This window comes from Anomaloglossus baeobatrachus, chromosome 2 (genome assembly GCF_048569485.1).
Source record: "Anomaloglossus baeobatrachus isolate aAnoBae1 chromosome 2, aAnoBae1.hap1, whole genome shotgun sequence".
NCBI classification, from domain to species: Eukaryota; Metazoa; Chordata; class Amphibia; order Anura; family Aromobatidae; genus Anomaloglossus; species Anomaloglossus baeobatrachus.
In genome coordinates this window covers 193823881-193840434 of record NC_134354.1, presented here as the reverse complement: position 1 = coordinate 193840434, position 16554 = coordinate 193823881, and the positions used below count along the sequence as shown (strand labels likewise).

The 16554-nt window shown below is 41.7% G+C and overlaps 1 protein-coding gene across 1 annotated transcript in view; it reads left to right on the top strand.

The window, feature by feature from the left end:
* The window catches only part of LOC142291216 (tetraspanin-2-like), a 241144-nt gene that overhangs the window by 201936 nt on the left and 22654 nt on the right, over window positions 1–16554 (top strand). The window contains exons 3-5 of the mRNA XM_075335574.1: window positions 5667–5764; window positions 13729–13803; window positions 14740–14835. Of these exons, the coding sequence (XP_075191689.1) occupies window positions 5667–5764; window positions 13729–13803; window positions 14740–14835 (269 nt within the window). The remainder of the gene's footprint in view (window positions 1–5666; window positions 5765–13728; window positions 13804–14739; window positions 14836–16554) is intronic.

Genomic DNA, 16554 nt, shown 5'->3' with positions numbered 1-16554 from the left:
AGCATATCATAAAGGATCTTTAGAAATACTTTTTCTAAAGATCTCTTTATCTATACTAGATGCGGAGACAGTTAGACTGGGATTAGAAATATGCACCCATAACTACTTGTGGTTCTGGGTGCATATTGCCCCTGACAGGTTCACTTTAATAATTAGGAATACAGTACACCCCCTGCTCTTTGAAACTGGCATAAAGTTGCAGGGTGGCAGTTTTATAAATCTTTCTCAACAAACCTAAATACACTGATGGTTTACCAAAATAAATACATTTTATTGAGTAAAAGGAAATTTTATACTGTACGGCTGACGGACTGCAGCTATGAATAAATATATGAGCCACCAGTGGCTAAAATAGTATCGACCTGAGACACAAAGTAACTGGCAGGTGGGTGTGAAGACAGCAAAGAGCCGAGGACATCCCCTGGGACACATTACACTTCTGATCATGTGTGCAGAAACACTACACATACAGCTGTCCTCCATATAAATGTCATGTCTAACCAACACTATATAGTTTTGGATCACAGTACAAATTTCTGGATAACTCCCAACACTGACTTAGCTCTTGGCACAAAACTTTTTACTGATTAAAATAATATTGAGTTCTATATTTGGTCTATAAAAACGTTTATTCTGAAATTCGGTATAATTACTGCTTTCAGTTTCCATTCAAATCATGAGCGAGATGTGATTTATTAAAGAAGGCAATTGTCAGGGTTAATTTAACATAGTGTTAATTGCACACTATAATATGTGTTTTTATACTTTGAATAGTGGTTAATGTTACTTTTTGAACTTTTGACATTATGTAGTAAGACATGGTATCAATGGAAGTAAAGTTAAAGGGGTATTCCGGTATAAATCGACAAGTCTGCAATTATTCAATGTCACTGCAGACTTATGAATCCTCCCAGCTCACACAGTGTGCGTTATGAACATTCGCCAGTGTTGTAGCCGGGGACAGTAGTCACACGGCTGCGAGTATGCGATATGTAGACTCCTGGTGACATTCCGGCTAGAGGGGCACTGCCTTGCTCAATGCAAATGTATTGAGTGAGGCCACCACCCTCTAGTCTGACTCTGGTCAGGTGTATGCATATTGCATACTCGTGACTGCCGTCCCCGGCTACGATACTGGCGAATCTTCATAATTCACAATGTGTGCGATGTGAAGATTTATAAGTTAAGTCTGCGGTCACATAGAGTAACTGCACTTATCAATTTGGACTGGACAACCCCATTAAAAGCAATGTTTAATCAGAAAATCACCTATTGTTTCACATTTTTTACATTTATTAGTGGGGTGTTTTTTTTCATAGCACCAACTATATTTGAAGGGAATATGTCACTTGGATGAACCCTCATAAGCCATCTGTATGGACATGTAGGTCATAAAAAGCTGAATAACATGATTTCTTGACTTGTGCGATGCAATGCCTTATTCCAGGAAAATCCACATTTTACTTAGTCTATAAATAAAGATCTCTGGTCCAGACAGAAATCTCCATGAGAATTTGCCATCAAAGCTCATCTTAAATGAAAGGAGGCATTACCAGTGTGAGACATGTAGATCAGAAGATCTGACTGTCGGTCATTACATGTCTCAAGCTGGTAACGCCGCCTTTCATTTAAGATGAGGTTTGACGGCAAATTCTTATGGAGATCTATGTACGGCTCATAGATCTTAATAGCTTATTTACATATTATGAAAAATGTGGATTTTTCTGGGATAAGTTATCAGATCACAGATATTATAATTATTCTTAGAATTCATGTTTTGAATAGTTCTCTTTTAATTACTCATCTCATGATTACAGGCACAATTAAAGGGATGGTTCACTACTTAGCTTTACTGGCCACATCAATATAACGTTCAGAATCAAGGCTTCTCTCAAATATCTTGTATTGGCAATAGTGTCTCTAAGTGGTGCTATTTCGGTCCGCTTATCCCCATCATGTGACTACCGGGCTCTGTGACCTCTGAAATTCGGTGATGTCAAGTCAACTTCCAGTTGACCCGACATCACTAAGGCCGACCCCAGTCTACATGAGTTTCCCCGCTCATCACAGCCCAGCATCGCTCCTGCTTGCGGTGAAGGAGGGAGGGCGCGAGATGCTGCACTGCAGCGAGCGGTGAAACTCCACCCAGTAGTCATTCACAGAGACTAGGGCTTGGCTCAGTGATGTCACGTCAACTGGAAGTTGACTTGACATCACCGGATTTCAGAGGTCATGGAGCCTGGGAGTCACGTGATGGTGATGAGTGGACCGCAATATCGCTGCTCAGAAGCACTATTGCCAACACAAGGTATCTAAGAGAAGCCTTGTTTCTGAACGTTATATCGATGTGGCCAGTAATGCTAACTAGTGAACCACCCCTTTAACTCTGTACACATCATGAAGCATGCCTAGAAAATTTCCCATAGAAATTAATGAATATTTCTACTTCCAGCCTATTACCGTATTTTTTGCTTTATAAGATGCACCTGATTATAAGACGCACCCCCAAATTTGGTGAAGGAAAAGAGATTTTTTTTTTTAATGTTAAATGGGGTCCATCTTATAATGCCAGTGTCCGTCTAACAAATCATATAGGGTATATGTCCCTCATAGCCCCCCATCCTAAAATTAGCCCCCCTTAATCTGGATATGGATACTCGTCCCCCTGTGCTGCCCATGGCCCCTATAGATGGCACACCTCCCCTGTGTTTGATATGGCCCCCATACTGCTGCCCATGGCCACTATAGATGGCACATCTCACCTGTGTTTGATATGGCCCCCATACTGCTTCCCATGGCCACTATAGATGGCACACCTCCCCTGTGTTAGATATGCCCCCCATACTGCTGCCCATAATAAAATAAAACACTCTTTCTTTACCTTCTCAGCGCTGTAATCCCTGTGTCTCCCTCCGTGGGGTTGAGCTCCTCCTCCACTTCCAGGTTCTTGTTGCCGGTCATGTGATCGGCACGGCAGAGTGATATCATCTCTGTGTGCCTTATCACAGACAGCAGCAGCAGGAGACCGGGAGATCAGCCCTGGAGGTAAGTAAAGCTTTTTTTATTTTACTATGGGCAGCAGTATGGGTGCCATATCTAACACAGAGGGGATCATGTGAGATCAAAGGGAGCACAGGCAGATATAATATGCCCCTCTGCCCCAGCCCATCAGCGCGATGTGGTTTCAGCACCACGCTGATGGACAGCGGCTGGGAATATTATATGAGCGGGAGCAGGAGATCTAACGCTGACGCCCGCAGCTTTCACCTGCCCCAAGCACCGCTCCAGAGCGGACCCTGCAGTGTGCATATATATATATATATATATATATATATATATATATATATATATATATATATATATACACACACACATATACATACACACACACACACACACACACACACTGTATATTCGGTTTATAAGACGCACCCCCTACTTTCCCCCAAAATTTGGGGGAACAAAAGTGCGTCTTATAAAGCGAAAAATACAGTACTTCCTAAGCTTCATGTGCCTGTTGGAAAGCGTATTTCTAAATGACATTAAGAAAAGCTCAAGCAAGTTGGCTGCTCTCAAAATCGTGGAATAAAAAAAATACAGTGAAAAAGAAAAAACAGATTACAAAAGAATATGCTTCACTATTGATTTTAATTACAAAAAAATAATTTACACTATTCCCTCTAAAGGGAAGGTATCAGTATTAAAAAAACTAAATTAAAGGTAAGGTGTCGCGTTTTTTATTAATAATAGTGATTATTAAATCAAGTATTTTTAATGCAAAATTAAATTAATTGTTTATTAAGTTTTTATTTAATTCTAGTTTTACTGAAGCACTGGGGGCTGCCATCTTGGATTTGCTGTGTATGACAGTTACCTCCTTTATGGCAGCCCTCTGTGCATTCACTCTGATAGTTGAACTGCGACCCTATACTTAATACAGGACAGCTGCCTGCTGTGACCTGAACGTGGCCCCTAGGCTGTCCAGATCACAGCAGAGGGAGGAGATCGGCGCCATCTTTGTGCAGCTCACAGCATATGCTGTGTGCTGCACTTTCCCCTTGTCACCCGTTTGGCCTGTGTGAGTACCAGCGCCCCTCCCCCCGCCGCTGCTACATCTCTAATGACATCCTCCCCGCTCTCCCTACCGCACTGCCACTGCTACCATCTCCAATTCTCTAATGACACTCCCCCGCTCTCTCCCCCGCCGCTGCTGCTACTGTCACCAATGACACCCCCCGCGCCACCGCTACCCTCCCCCCAGCTCTCCTTGACTCAGCTGCTGCAAGCTTGCATGCAGAGCATTGCATGCGGGCGTGCATACATGCAGAGCATTGCAGGCGTGCGTGTGGCAGAGCATTGCGTGTGTGCATAACGTGTGGCAGAGTATTGCGGGCGTGCATGTGGCAGAACATTGCGGGTGGGCATGCATGTGGGAGAGCATTGCTGGACCGGCTTGCAGAGTGCTATGTGGGGAGCACTATGCAGCTGTCCTTGGTGACACTTCAGACATTTGTGGTCACCAACAAAATGGCTCCGCACTGTGATCTTATACTTCATCTTCCCCTATCCTTTTGGAAACACCCAGATTGGGAGGGGGAGCTGTGACATCACACACAGGAGAGCAGATTCCACCCACTTTTACTGCAGCTGTAACCAGGCTAGTTCTACAGTAGGATTTCTGTAGGATTTCAGCAGCTGCTCCCCCTAGTGTTTAAGAGTGGAAATCAAACTTTTTAATTTTTTTTTTATATTTTGCTCAATTAAAAACAAATAATAATATTTAAACAAAGCATTAATACTTTACATTTTTTCCATTATTGAATTTTTTTTTTTTGGACGACACCTTCCCTTTAAACAGTCTCGCACTTTCTCGCACTCACACTAGCGGCTGGGGCTATTTGTAGACTGCAAATTCCTGTCCCTCCGGAAGAGTTTACAGCAGTCTCCTTATCAGCTGAGGCAGGATAACAATTACAAGTAACACCTCTATACAGAGCTGATAATACAGGAATCTCCAATCTTACTAGGTTATTTTACAGGGGGTTTTCACAAAGGAGGAGGAAGTAAAGTTGAATAGTGCCCATTGTGTAATAAGGATTGTGATATGGAAAAAAAACGCACTGCCGCCAACAACTAAAACAATAAAAATACATTTAACACTAAAACCTTCTTGAAACAATGTGTCATTTTCTGATAACTTCCCTAGAAATGATCTCTGTCGTAGCCTCGGTTAGAGGGGGATTGTAGCATACAGCTTTGTATGGTCATATTGAATTTCCATAGGAATTTTAGAAATCCAGAAGCAGTGAGCATCCTCCGTTAGTATTTATAGGGTGGCAAGGTGATAAAGTAAAAAGAAAAAAAATATTTTTATATTTTTACATAAACAATTAAAAAATAACTTACTGAAAATAAGTGTTTTTTATTTATTTATTCTATGGGTTTTAGGAACATCGGGTCTCCTCTGGTACAGTTGTAGCAATATGTAGATTGCGCACATCATTGATCAGCTTTGGTGTGTCCAGTTCTATATAAACTTACTTTGAATGCATAGAACTAACTATTTGTACCTTTTTCAGTTCATTTTTCTGTTATTAAACTATAGAGTATGCAGTATTTACTTGTGTTGACTATGATTTCTCTTAGATTTTTCATTTTATCTTTAGGTCTTTATGTGCTCATTGGAGCTGGGGCTCTGATGATGCTCATTGGCTTCTTTGGTTGCTGTGGAGCAGCTCGGGAATCTCAGTGTTTGCTTGGTGCGGTAAGTGATATGTGAGTCATAAGTGATAATATAAAGAGGTCATCCACTACATTTACATTGATGGCCTCTCCTTAGTCATGTCATGTCATGTCCAACACCCCGTATCCCCACCAATGAGCCGTTCTCGGTGCCCGGCTACGGCAACAGGCAGCAGCCAGAAATGCTCAGTTCCGGCTCTGCTCCATCTTCTCAATCCACTGCGTCCGGGTACTGCACATTCGCCTCCTATTGATTTCAATGGGATGTGAAGGTGCAGTACCCGACTGCTATCAGTTGACGGAACAACTCCAGACCTGAGCATTTTTAGCCATCAGCTGTCGCCACTGGCATTGGGTACAGCTAATCGGCGGGGGTGCAGGTTGTCAGACCCTAGCCAATCAGACACTGATGACCTATCCTATGGATAGGCTATCAATGTAAAAGTAGTGGATGACCTCTTTAACAATGCAGATTTCCACTACTATAAAGATCAATCAAGCCTGCTTTTAGCACTGTCACATATCCACAAGTTACAATTCAATACTTGAAAGAGTCTGTGAACAAAACCTTAAAGCACAACCGTCATTTTAAGTTTTAGTTCATAAATCAAAAATACATATAAAAATAAGCAACTTTGTAACATGTTGTCAGAGAATTTTGCTACTTTTTTTTCCCTGGATTGAATATTAAAGGGAACCCGTCAGGTGCAATATGCACCCAGGACCAAGAGCAGTTCTGGGTATATATTACTAATCCCTGCCTAACCGTCCCTGTATACACTAGCATAGATAAAGAGATCAATAGAAAAAGTATTTCTAAAGATCGTTTATCATATGATATTAAGCACGGGGTCGTAAGGGCGTTTCTTCCCTTGCCTAGTCCGCCCTCTTAGTATGTTAGCACGCCCCTGTGGGCGTACTAACATGCTAATGAATGCGCAGCTACGCTGCAGATACCTCAGTCTTAATGACGGCTGGCGGAGGATGGATGCGCAATGCGCATAATCCAGAGTCACCGGGACTTCCGATCATGCGAAGTAAACTGATGCCGTGCTCAACCTTCCCGACTTTAGTGAGGTATAGTGCGCATGACCGGAAGTGATATGGACTCCGGATCATGTTCAGTGCGCATCCATCCTCCGCCGGCCGCCATCACGACTGAGGTATGTGCAGCGTAGCCACAAGGGCATGCTAACATGATAAGACTGCGGACTAGGTAAGGGAAGAAATGCCATTACGACTAATCACTGGCCTCATTAGCATATAAGAAACGATCTTTAGAAATATTTTTTCTAAAGATCTCTGTTTATCTATGCTGGTGTATACAGGGACGGTTAGGCAGGGATTAGCAATATGCACCCAGAACTGCCCGTGGCTCTGGGTGCATATTGCACCTGACGGGTTCCCTTTAATTCTTTAATCAAAGCAAAAATCTTTATTTAGTGAAGAAAGGCTTTCCCATTATTGAGATAGGAGATGACAGTTGGTGCTTATAAGATTCTGTGGAGAGGAGGGTGGAGTAAGAGGAAGGAGCCAGTGGCAGACAATGACATCCAACTTGCAGCAGAATGTCCTTCTGTCTGCTTCTAGCTCCTCTGCTCTCCATAGAATCCTATAAGCACCACCTGTCATCTCCTATCTCAGTATTTGTAAAATCTATCAGAACTGAATAAAGATTTTACAACTTTAGTTCCTGAATTGACAGTTTAAGATCTGTGCAGGAGGACAAAAAAGTGGATTTCCCTGATAAGATATATTACAAAATGCCTAATTTCCTTTTAATTTATGATATGAAAATTAAAGCAACGGTTGCTCTTTAATGTTCCAGTCCCTAGTCTCATATCTATAAAGATACTTCTTTTGCTTCTTTGGCTGTGAAGACAAACTGGCTAAGATTGATAGAGGTCGCTTCCCTAGAACACCCATTGTTCTATTACTTGCCACACGATCTCAAAAATAAATATTTGCCTGTGCATTTATCCGTAAATTACAGGAACACTTTTTGTGCTAGAGAGACTTTACCTTGTACTCTTACAAAATGAATCTACAAAATGAGAATAGAGAGGAAATTTTGAGCAAGGAAGAACTGTAAAAGGGAGGAGAGACCCAAAATATAATGACCTAAAGGAATATCTTTCATTTGAGGTATTTGACCCACCTTGTCAGCAATGTTAGATGACAAATGCTTTTTAGAAAACATGAGCAGTTTTGTATCCAGTAACTGCAACATAGTTCTAAGTAGATAACATAACTACTAAACTGAATACTTGCCATTCACACTATTCATTGATGGACTAATATAAGGACTTACTGTCCTCTCAATTGAGAGCACCTGAACGCTTTACCAACCATTATGGTAATGTTTTCCAATAGCTCTCATGTGTAAGGGCATCTTAATTCTGACGAACATGGGTGTAACGATCGATATGACATAGATTGCGATGGGGCCCATGCTGCATGTGAACTTGTCGATCTCAGCGCCTACTTCAGCTGAATGTGCTTCCAAGGAACTAATTAGGGGCTGACAGAAGACGTCGGTGTGCTGAGGCTGGGGTGCATGACAGTGATATCACACCCTGGTGCGCGTGCTGATATAAGCTGCCGGCTGTAAAGGTGGATGACACGTGTTGGAGGCGTGAAGAAAGGTAAGTAGAAATTTTTAATGCAGAGGCAGACATGAGAACATATACACCAGCATGGGCCCAGGATAAGGGACATACGAGTACACTACAGTTCAAAAGTTTAGGGTCACTTAGATATTTCCTTATTTTTGAAAGGAAAGCACATTTTCTTTTCAATGAAGCTAACATTAAATTAAACAGAAATACACTCTATACATTGTTAATGTGGTAAATGACTATTCTAGCTGCAAACGTCTGGTTTTGAATGCAATATCTACACAGGTGTATAGAGGCCCATTTCAAACAACCACCACTCCAGTGTTCTAATGATACATTGTGTTTGCTAACTGTGTTAGAAGGTTAATGGATGTTTAGAAATCCCTTGAAAACCCTTGTGCAAGTATGTTAGCACAGCTGAAAACAGTTTTTCTGATTAGATAAGCTATAAAACTCACCTTCCTTTCAGCTAGTTGAGAATCTGGAGTATTACATTTGTTGGTTCCATTAAACTCTCAAAATGGCTAGAAAAAGAGAACTTTCATGTGAAACTCCACAGTCTATTCTTGTTCTTAGAAATTAAGGATATTCCATGCGAGAAATTGCCAAGAAACTGAAGATTTCCTACAACAGTGTGTACTACTCCCTTCAGAGGAGAGCACAAACAGGCTCTAACCAGAGTAGAAAGAGAAGTGGGAGTCACTGCTGCACAACTGAGCAACAAGGCAAGTACATTAGAGTCTCTAGTTTGAGAAATCGATACCTCTCAGGTCCTCAAATGGCAGCTTCTTTAAATAGTACCCGCAAAACGCCAGTGTCAACGTCTACAGTGAAGAGGCAACTCCGGGATGCTGGCCTTCAGGGCAGAGTGGCAAAGAAAAAGAAATGTCGGAGACTGGCTAATAAAAGGAAAAGATTAATATGGGCAAAAGAACACAGACATTGGACAGAGGAAGATTGGAAAAAAGTGTTATGGACAGACGAATCAAAGTTTGAGGTGTTTGGATCACACAGAAGAACATTTGTGAGACGCAAAACTACTGAAAAGATGCTGGAAGAGTTTCCGACGCCATCTGTCAAGCATGGTGGAGGTAATGTGTTGGTCTGGGGTTGCTTTGATGCTGGTAGAGTGGGAGATTTGTATAATGTAAAAGGGATTTTGAATAAGGAAGGCTATCACTCCATTTTGCAACGCCATGCCATACCCTGTGGACAGCGCTTGATTGGAGCCAATTTCATCCTACAACAGGACAATGACCCAAAGCACACCTCCAAATTATGCATGCACTATTTAGGGAAGAAGCAGGCAGCTGGTATTCTATCTGTAATGGAGTGGCCAGCCCAGTCACCAGATCTCAACTCTATTGAGCTGTTGTGGGAGCAGCTTGACCGTATGGTGCGTAGAAAGTGCCCATCAAGCCAATTCAACTTGTGGGAGGGGCTTCTGGAAGCATGGGGTGAAATATCTCCAGATCACCTCATCAAATTAACAGTTAGAATGCCAAAGGTCTGCAAATTAATTGCTGCAAAGGAGCATTCTGTGACGAAAGCAAAGTTTGAAGGAGAAAATTATTGCAAGTAAAAAAAATCATTATTTCTAACCTAATCAATGTCTGGATCATATTTTATATTCATTATGCAACTCATTTGATAAGTAAAAGTATGATTTTTCATGGAAAAGACAAAATTGTTTGGGTGACCCCAAACTTTTGAACTGTAGTGTATATACCAGGATGGGAACATATATACTAGGATGGACACATATAGACCACAATGTGCCCAGAATGGGGGACACATAGACAGGGATAGGGGACATATATACCAGGATGAGCCCAGGATGATTGCCATATGTACCAGGATTGGGGACATACTGTATATACCAGGATGGACCCTGGATGGCGGACATATATACCTGGAAGGAACCCAGGATGGGGGGTATACAACCGGTGAAAAATGTATTGAACACGTCACGAATTTTCTAAGTAAGTATATTTCTACAGGTGCTATTGATATGAATTTCTCACTATATGTTGGTAACAATCCAGTCAGGCAAAGAAATCAAAACATAGATGTCCATAAATTTAGTGATGTGTAATAATAAAAAACAACACAGAGAAAAAGTATTGAATACATGAAAAAAGAAAATTGTAAAAAAACATGGAAAGTCATGACATCAGCTGAAATCTATCAGTAATTAAAAAGTAATCCTGCCACTTAATGAAAAATAATATCATCTTGTTGAACTGATGGTCAACAAAAAGGTGTCTCACTACCAAAGTGCCACACAAGAAACATCTCATGATGGGCAAAATCAGTGAGCTGTCTCAATAACCTCGCAAACCTATTGTTGAAAAACATACTGATGGCATTTGTTACAGAAGAATTTCTCAACTATTGAAGGTTCCAGTGAACACTATTGGGGCTATAATCCGAAAGTGGAAACAACATAATTTCACCATAAACCAGCCACGATGAGGTGCTCCCCGAAAGATTTCAGAAAAAGGAGTGAAAAGAATGATCAGAAGAGTTGTCCTAAAGCCAAGAACCACCTGTGGAGAGATACAGAAAGACCAAGAATCAGCAGGTAAAATTGTTTCAAAGAAAACAATAAGTAATACACCTACCTTGTAATACTCGTGTGTGCGAGTCAGAGTGGACCCACTGGATCGCAGCTCCAGTTCACCTGGGGAGCATGACTAAGCGCACACCGAGTTCTCACCAGAGCCTCTGATGGTGAGAATGGACTGGGCTGTCAGTAGCCAATAGGTGCTACTCAGTGACACATGGTACTGCGACAACTGGGTCCAGGGGTCGGAGGTCTGACTACGGACAGTCTCTGATAAGGACCGATGCAACCAGGATGGCTGATACAGACTGGAAAGCAGGTACCAGCGGGTATGGAGGTTACGGCTGATATGGCAGTTGTAGCTGGGATAGCAGGTATTGATTGCTGCAGCGGACACTGCTGGTTTAGCAGGCACGGCCGGTATGGATAGATGCAGCAGTGGGTATGGCAGGTACTATGAAACACACAGGTGTAAGTAATACAGCAGCAGCATTCGAGTAAAGCACCTGAACAACCAGCAACGTAACTCTAAGGTTAAACCATGTTGCCCAGACATCTCCCATTGGGGGAAGATGCTTTAAATACCTAGTGTCTCTCAGGGATAGGCTAAGAAGCACTTCCAAGTTAGGGCACTCTGGTCACTTAAGAATAGGTGCACATGCCCATGTCCAAAGTGTTCTCCCAGGAGGCCTGCTTGGTATGCACAGGTCCAGGGAGCCGGTGGCAGGAATTGGGGCCACAGAAACCACAACTGAGTGACTGGGAGGGTGTGTGTGCCAGCATCCCCTCCGGAGGAGGGGGCAGGACAGTGCAGGGATGCCTTTGATGACGTTACAAGCCTCATGGCCTGTATGCACACCATGTAAAACTCCATTGCTGAACAAAAGCATGTTCAAGCGAGTTTAAAGTTTTCTCAAAGCATTAAGGCAAGCATTTGAAATACCGGGAAAGTATAGTTTGGTCAGATGAGACTACAATTTTACTTTTTGGATGCCATAATACACACCATGTTTGGAGGTCAAAAGGCACTGCATATCACTGCAAAAACACCATACCAACAGTGAAGCTTGGAGGAGCGGACATCATGGTGTGAGCCTGTGTTTCAGCATACAGCACTGGCAGACTTCTTATACTTTAAAGAAAGATAAATGGAAAAACATACCAAGACATTCTGGATAAAAATGTGCTGCCATCGACCAGAATAATGAAGATGAAGTGAGAGTAGCCATTGCAGTAAGACAATAATCCCAAACACACAACCAAGGAAATTCTCAATTGTTTTCAGAGAAAGAAAATAAAGCTGCTAGATGACCTATCTGACCTGAATCTAATAAAAAATTATGGAAGGAACTAAAGCTTATGCGGGCTTTACACGCTGCGACATCGCTAGCATCGGCTAGCGATGTCGAGCGCGATAGCACCCGCCCCGTCGTACGTGCGATATTGTGTCATCGCTGCCGTAGCGAACATTATCGCTACGGCAGCGTCACACGCACATACCTGTGCAGCGACATCGCTGTGACCGCCGAACAATACCTCCCTCAAGGGAGAGGTGCATTTGGCGCCATAGCGACGTCACTGCGGCGTCACTAAGCGGCTGGCCAATAGAAACGGAAGGGTGGAGATGAGCGGGACGTAACATGCCACCAACCTCCTTCCGCATTGCCGGTGGACGGAGGTAAGGAGATGTTCGTCGCTCCTGTGGTGTCACACACAGCGATGTGTGGTGCTGCAGGAACGACAAACAACATCGCTAATAAGCAATTAACGATTTTTTGATTCAGGACGACCTCTCCGTGGCGAACGGTTTTGGCCACTTTTGCGATCGACTAAGGTCGCTCGTACATGTCACATGCTGCGATGCCGTTAACGTCGCCGGATGTGCGTCACAAACACCGTGACCCCAACAATAATACGTTAACGATATCGTAGCGTGTAAAGCCCGCTTTAGAGTTCGTAGAAGTAGCCCACAAGACCTTCAGGATTTTAAGAGTCTTTGTGTGGATGAATGGGCCAAAATCACATGTGAGCAATTTATGCGACTAGTTTCTCTATAAAGGAGGCGTCTTGAAGCTGTCATAACTAACAAACGCTTTAGTACAGAGTGTTAAATAAACTTGATTAATGTGTTCAATACTTTTTTCCCTGTGTCATTTTTCACTATTACTCATCATTAAATTTATGGACATCTATGATTTCTTTGCCTGTGTGGATTAGATGGGACATGTGGTGAGAAGTTCATGTCAATAGCACCTCTAGAAATATTATTTTCTTAGAAATTTGGTGACATGTTTAATACCTTTTTCAACATCTGGATGGGGGATATTACTGCATAATGGGAGAGGGCAACATAAATGTCTTTACAGGATTTAGACCTATACAAAGGCCCATACACCTGACCAACATGAAGAGGATAATGGGGGGGGTCCAGATTTAAATCTTGCATTGGACTCCACTTGCGCCACTGCTGAAGCAACTACAAACTGTGACTTCTCTTAGTACATAGGCAATAGCAGCACTTTCCCGAGTTAGTTTCATATTACTGAAGTTATAGAAAGGCATTTCAGGGAATTCCCAGTTAATAAATGTAGGTTAACTTTTGGAATACCAAGTATAGAACTGCTTAAATAATGTTTTTGTCATATTCAAGTGAAAAGTTATATCTAGTCATGAAAAAATACAAGATATTGAGTGATTTTTAAAAATATTTTTAGTGTTGAACTCATAGTAAACATTCTCTTTACATAGATAACGTTTATTTTTTTTGTTTAATTGTTAATGAGTTTTTTCTCTTCCTTTTAGTTCTTTGTTTGTTTACTTGTGATTTTTGCTGCAGAAGTCACCGCAGGAGTCATAGCATTTTTGGGAAAACAAGAGGTAAAATATACTTGTTCTTTCTTTTTATACAGTATATCTAAATAGTGGTGACAGAAAGCAATGTATGCTTGTCCAATACATTGCAAATGATAAAAAAATGCAAACAAAAATGTCAAAATGTCTTGATTTATTTAACATTTAGTATGAGTGCCACATGTACATGCACTTGGTATGCTATCAATAACATTATTAACAATTGTTGGAAGATCGAGATGAGCGAACCCAAGTTCGTTGTTAGTACCAAACACAGACTTTATAAGAAAATTAGAGTTCAGGTTCGGTGCTTTACGTATGAAAACCAATCCGTCAAGCATCGCTGTGCTCGGGTACACTCAGCCCTCAGCCCAGTGCGAGCCACTGCCAGTTATTGAACAGCTCACACTAAGGGTAACAATAGTGTGATCAGATGTAGTGTGCACCAAACATAAAAAATGGAAAAACCCTGCCCACTCTCACCTGGAAGTGATCTGTTTATGGCTAGGTGCATGTGGGCAGAGACCTGAACTGCCCAAATAGTAAATTCCATTGGGGTTCAGGTCAAGTCCGGGTCCCAAACCGAACTTTATCTAAAGTCCAGCTGAACAGGCCAAACCGAACTTCCACGGGTCCGCTCATCTCTATTAAGGGAATGTTCTGCTGAATGCACATGGACAAATCATCAACATCCATTGCCGACAGCTCCCTTTGCAGTTACCAACTAATGACATCCTAGAAGACAAGTCCCGAGACACTTCATGGTTGTACAGGCTGCTCACTGTAATACAAGCAACTTGCAGGCTGGTGTTGTGTTGAAAAATGGCTTTTGGGACAGTTCTGAGAAATGGCCATCACAAAATCGATGTAATGCCGAAACTGAGCGTACCTTGAGCGTACAAATTAATATATGAAATGATATAAGTCATCATAGTGATTTTATGAAAATTTTTCTTTTATCAGGCTGTTAAAGAAGCAAAAAACATTTACACCAATGCCTACAACAAGTTTATAACCAATAAAGAAGAAAACACAACTCTACTGGATTTTCACGATTATGTAAGCATTAACTCTGTTCTGTCCACCTGTAAAATACTTAAACTTATTTTTGAGCGGAGGAACAGCATATCATTCATGACTTAAAGGGATTGTCCACTACTCAGACAACCCCTCCATAACAATTTCACAAAGGGGCTAATTTCCATTTTTCCATTTTTGTTTTTTCCTCCTCCTCTTCTTCCCAGAGCCATAACGTTTTTATTTTTCGGTCAACATAGACATATTAGGGCTTGTTTTGTGCGGGACAAGATGTACTTTTGAATTACGTGCTTCATTTTATCGCATACTGTAAAACCAGAAAGAAAACCCAAATGTGGAGAAATTGTGAATTGTTTTTAAGATGTGCATTTTGCGGTAAAAATGGTCATGTAGTATGATTCTTCTCATCAAGACAATTACGGTGATATCAAACATGTCCAGGTTTTTTTTTATTAGTTTATTTTTGAAAGAAAAAAAACATAAGTATGCCAATAAAAATTGGGGGGGGGGGAGGGGATTGTCACCAATTTCCAAGACCAGTAACGTTTTTATTTTTCAGTCTATGGAGACCTGTGAAGGCTTATTTTTTGTGGAGTGAAACAACTTTTTTATTCATACTATTTTGGGATAGATATGAGGTTTTGATCGCTTGATATGTAATTTTGGTGTTCTTGATTGATTTTTTTTTTGTTTACCAATGGTGTTAATTATTTTTAAAATTTGATAGATTTGACTTTCTGAGTGCGGCAATACCACATTTATGTGTTTTTTATTTTTTTAATATTGTTATTTTTAATGGGGTGATTAACTTTTATGGGGGGGGGTTTCAGATTTTTTAAAACTTTTTTTGTTTTTACTTTTTCAATGACCTTTAGGGGACTATAACCTGCGATTGTCTGATAACGTGTGATATATACAGCAATGCCATAGCATTGCTGTATATAGAAGAAATTATACTCTCTTTAGAAGCCTGACCACAGGAAGATGCTATGATGAGCACAAAGGTCTTTAGCAGGTCACCTGCGTTACTGGTGCGCCAATGGAAGCTGAAAATGGTGCACCCCTATGTAAGGCCCCCTTCACACGTCAGTGAAAAACACAGACGTTCTTCACTGACGTGTAAAACACGCACATGTCCCTCCATGTTTCGTGATTCACGGCACACGTGGGTTGTCCATGTGCAATCCGTGATTGCAAATGGACATTACTCACCTGCCTTCGCTCCTGCTGTCCATGGTGCTGAATTCCTCAGCTCTGCAGCGTCCGCCCACCGCTCTCTGCAGCTACTTCCAGATCGGTTATTCCTGCTTTCATGAATATTCATGAGCCGGGCAAGAGCTGCAGAGAGCGGAGGCTGCACAGCGAATCGCTGGAAAGGTTAGTTGAAAATGTTTATTATTTAATATGTCAGTGTTTTTCTGGTATGTGTTTCACGGATCACACATGGATCACACCATAGTGTGGTCCGTGGGTCATCAGTGATGCCAGAAAAAAACGGACTTGTCTCCGTGCAGAATCACGGACACGCGTGTACGCTGCACGGAGACACGTTCAGTGAAAAATCACTGATGTGTGAGCAGACCCATTGATTATAATGTGTCTGCGTATGTCAGTGATTCTGGTATGTACAAAAAAAAAACCACATACATACCAGAATCACTGACGTGTGAAGGGGACCTAAGGCTGTGTTCTGCCATGACAAATATTCTGCAGTGTTTTGTCACTGCATGTGCATTTCAA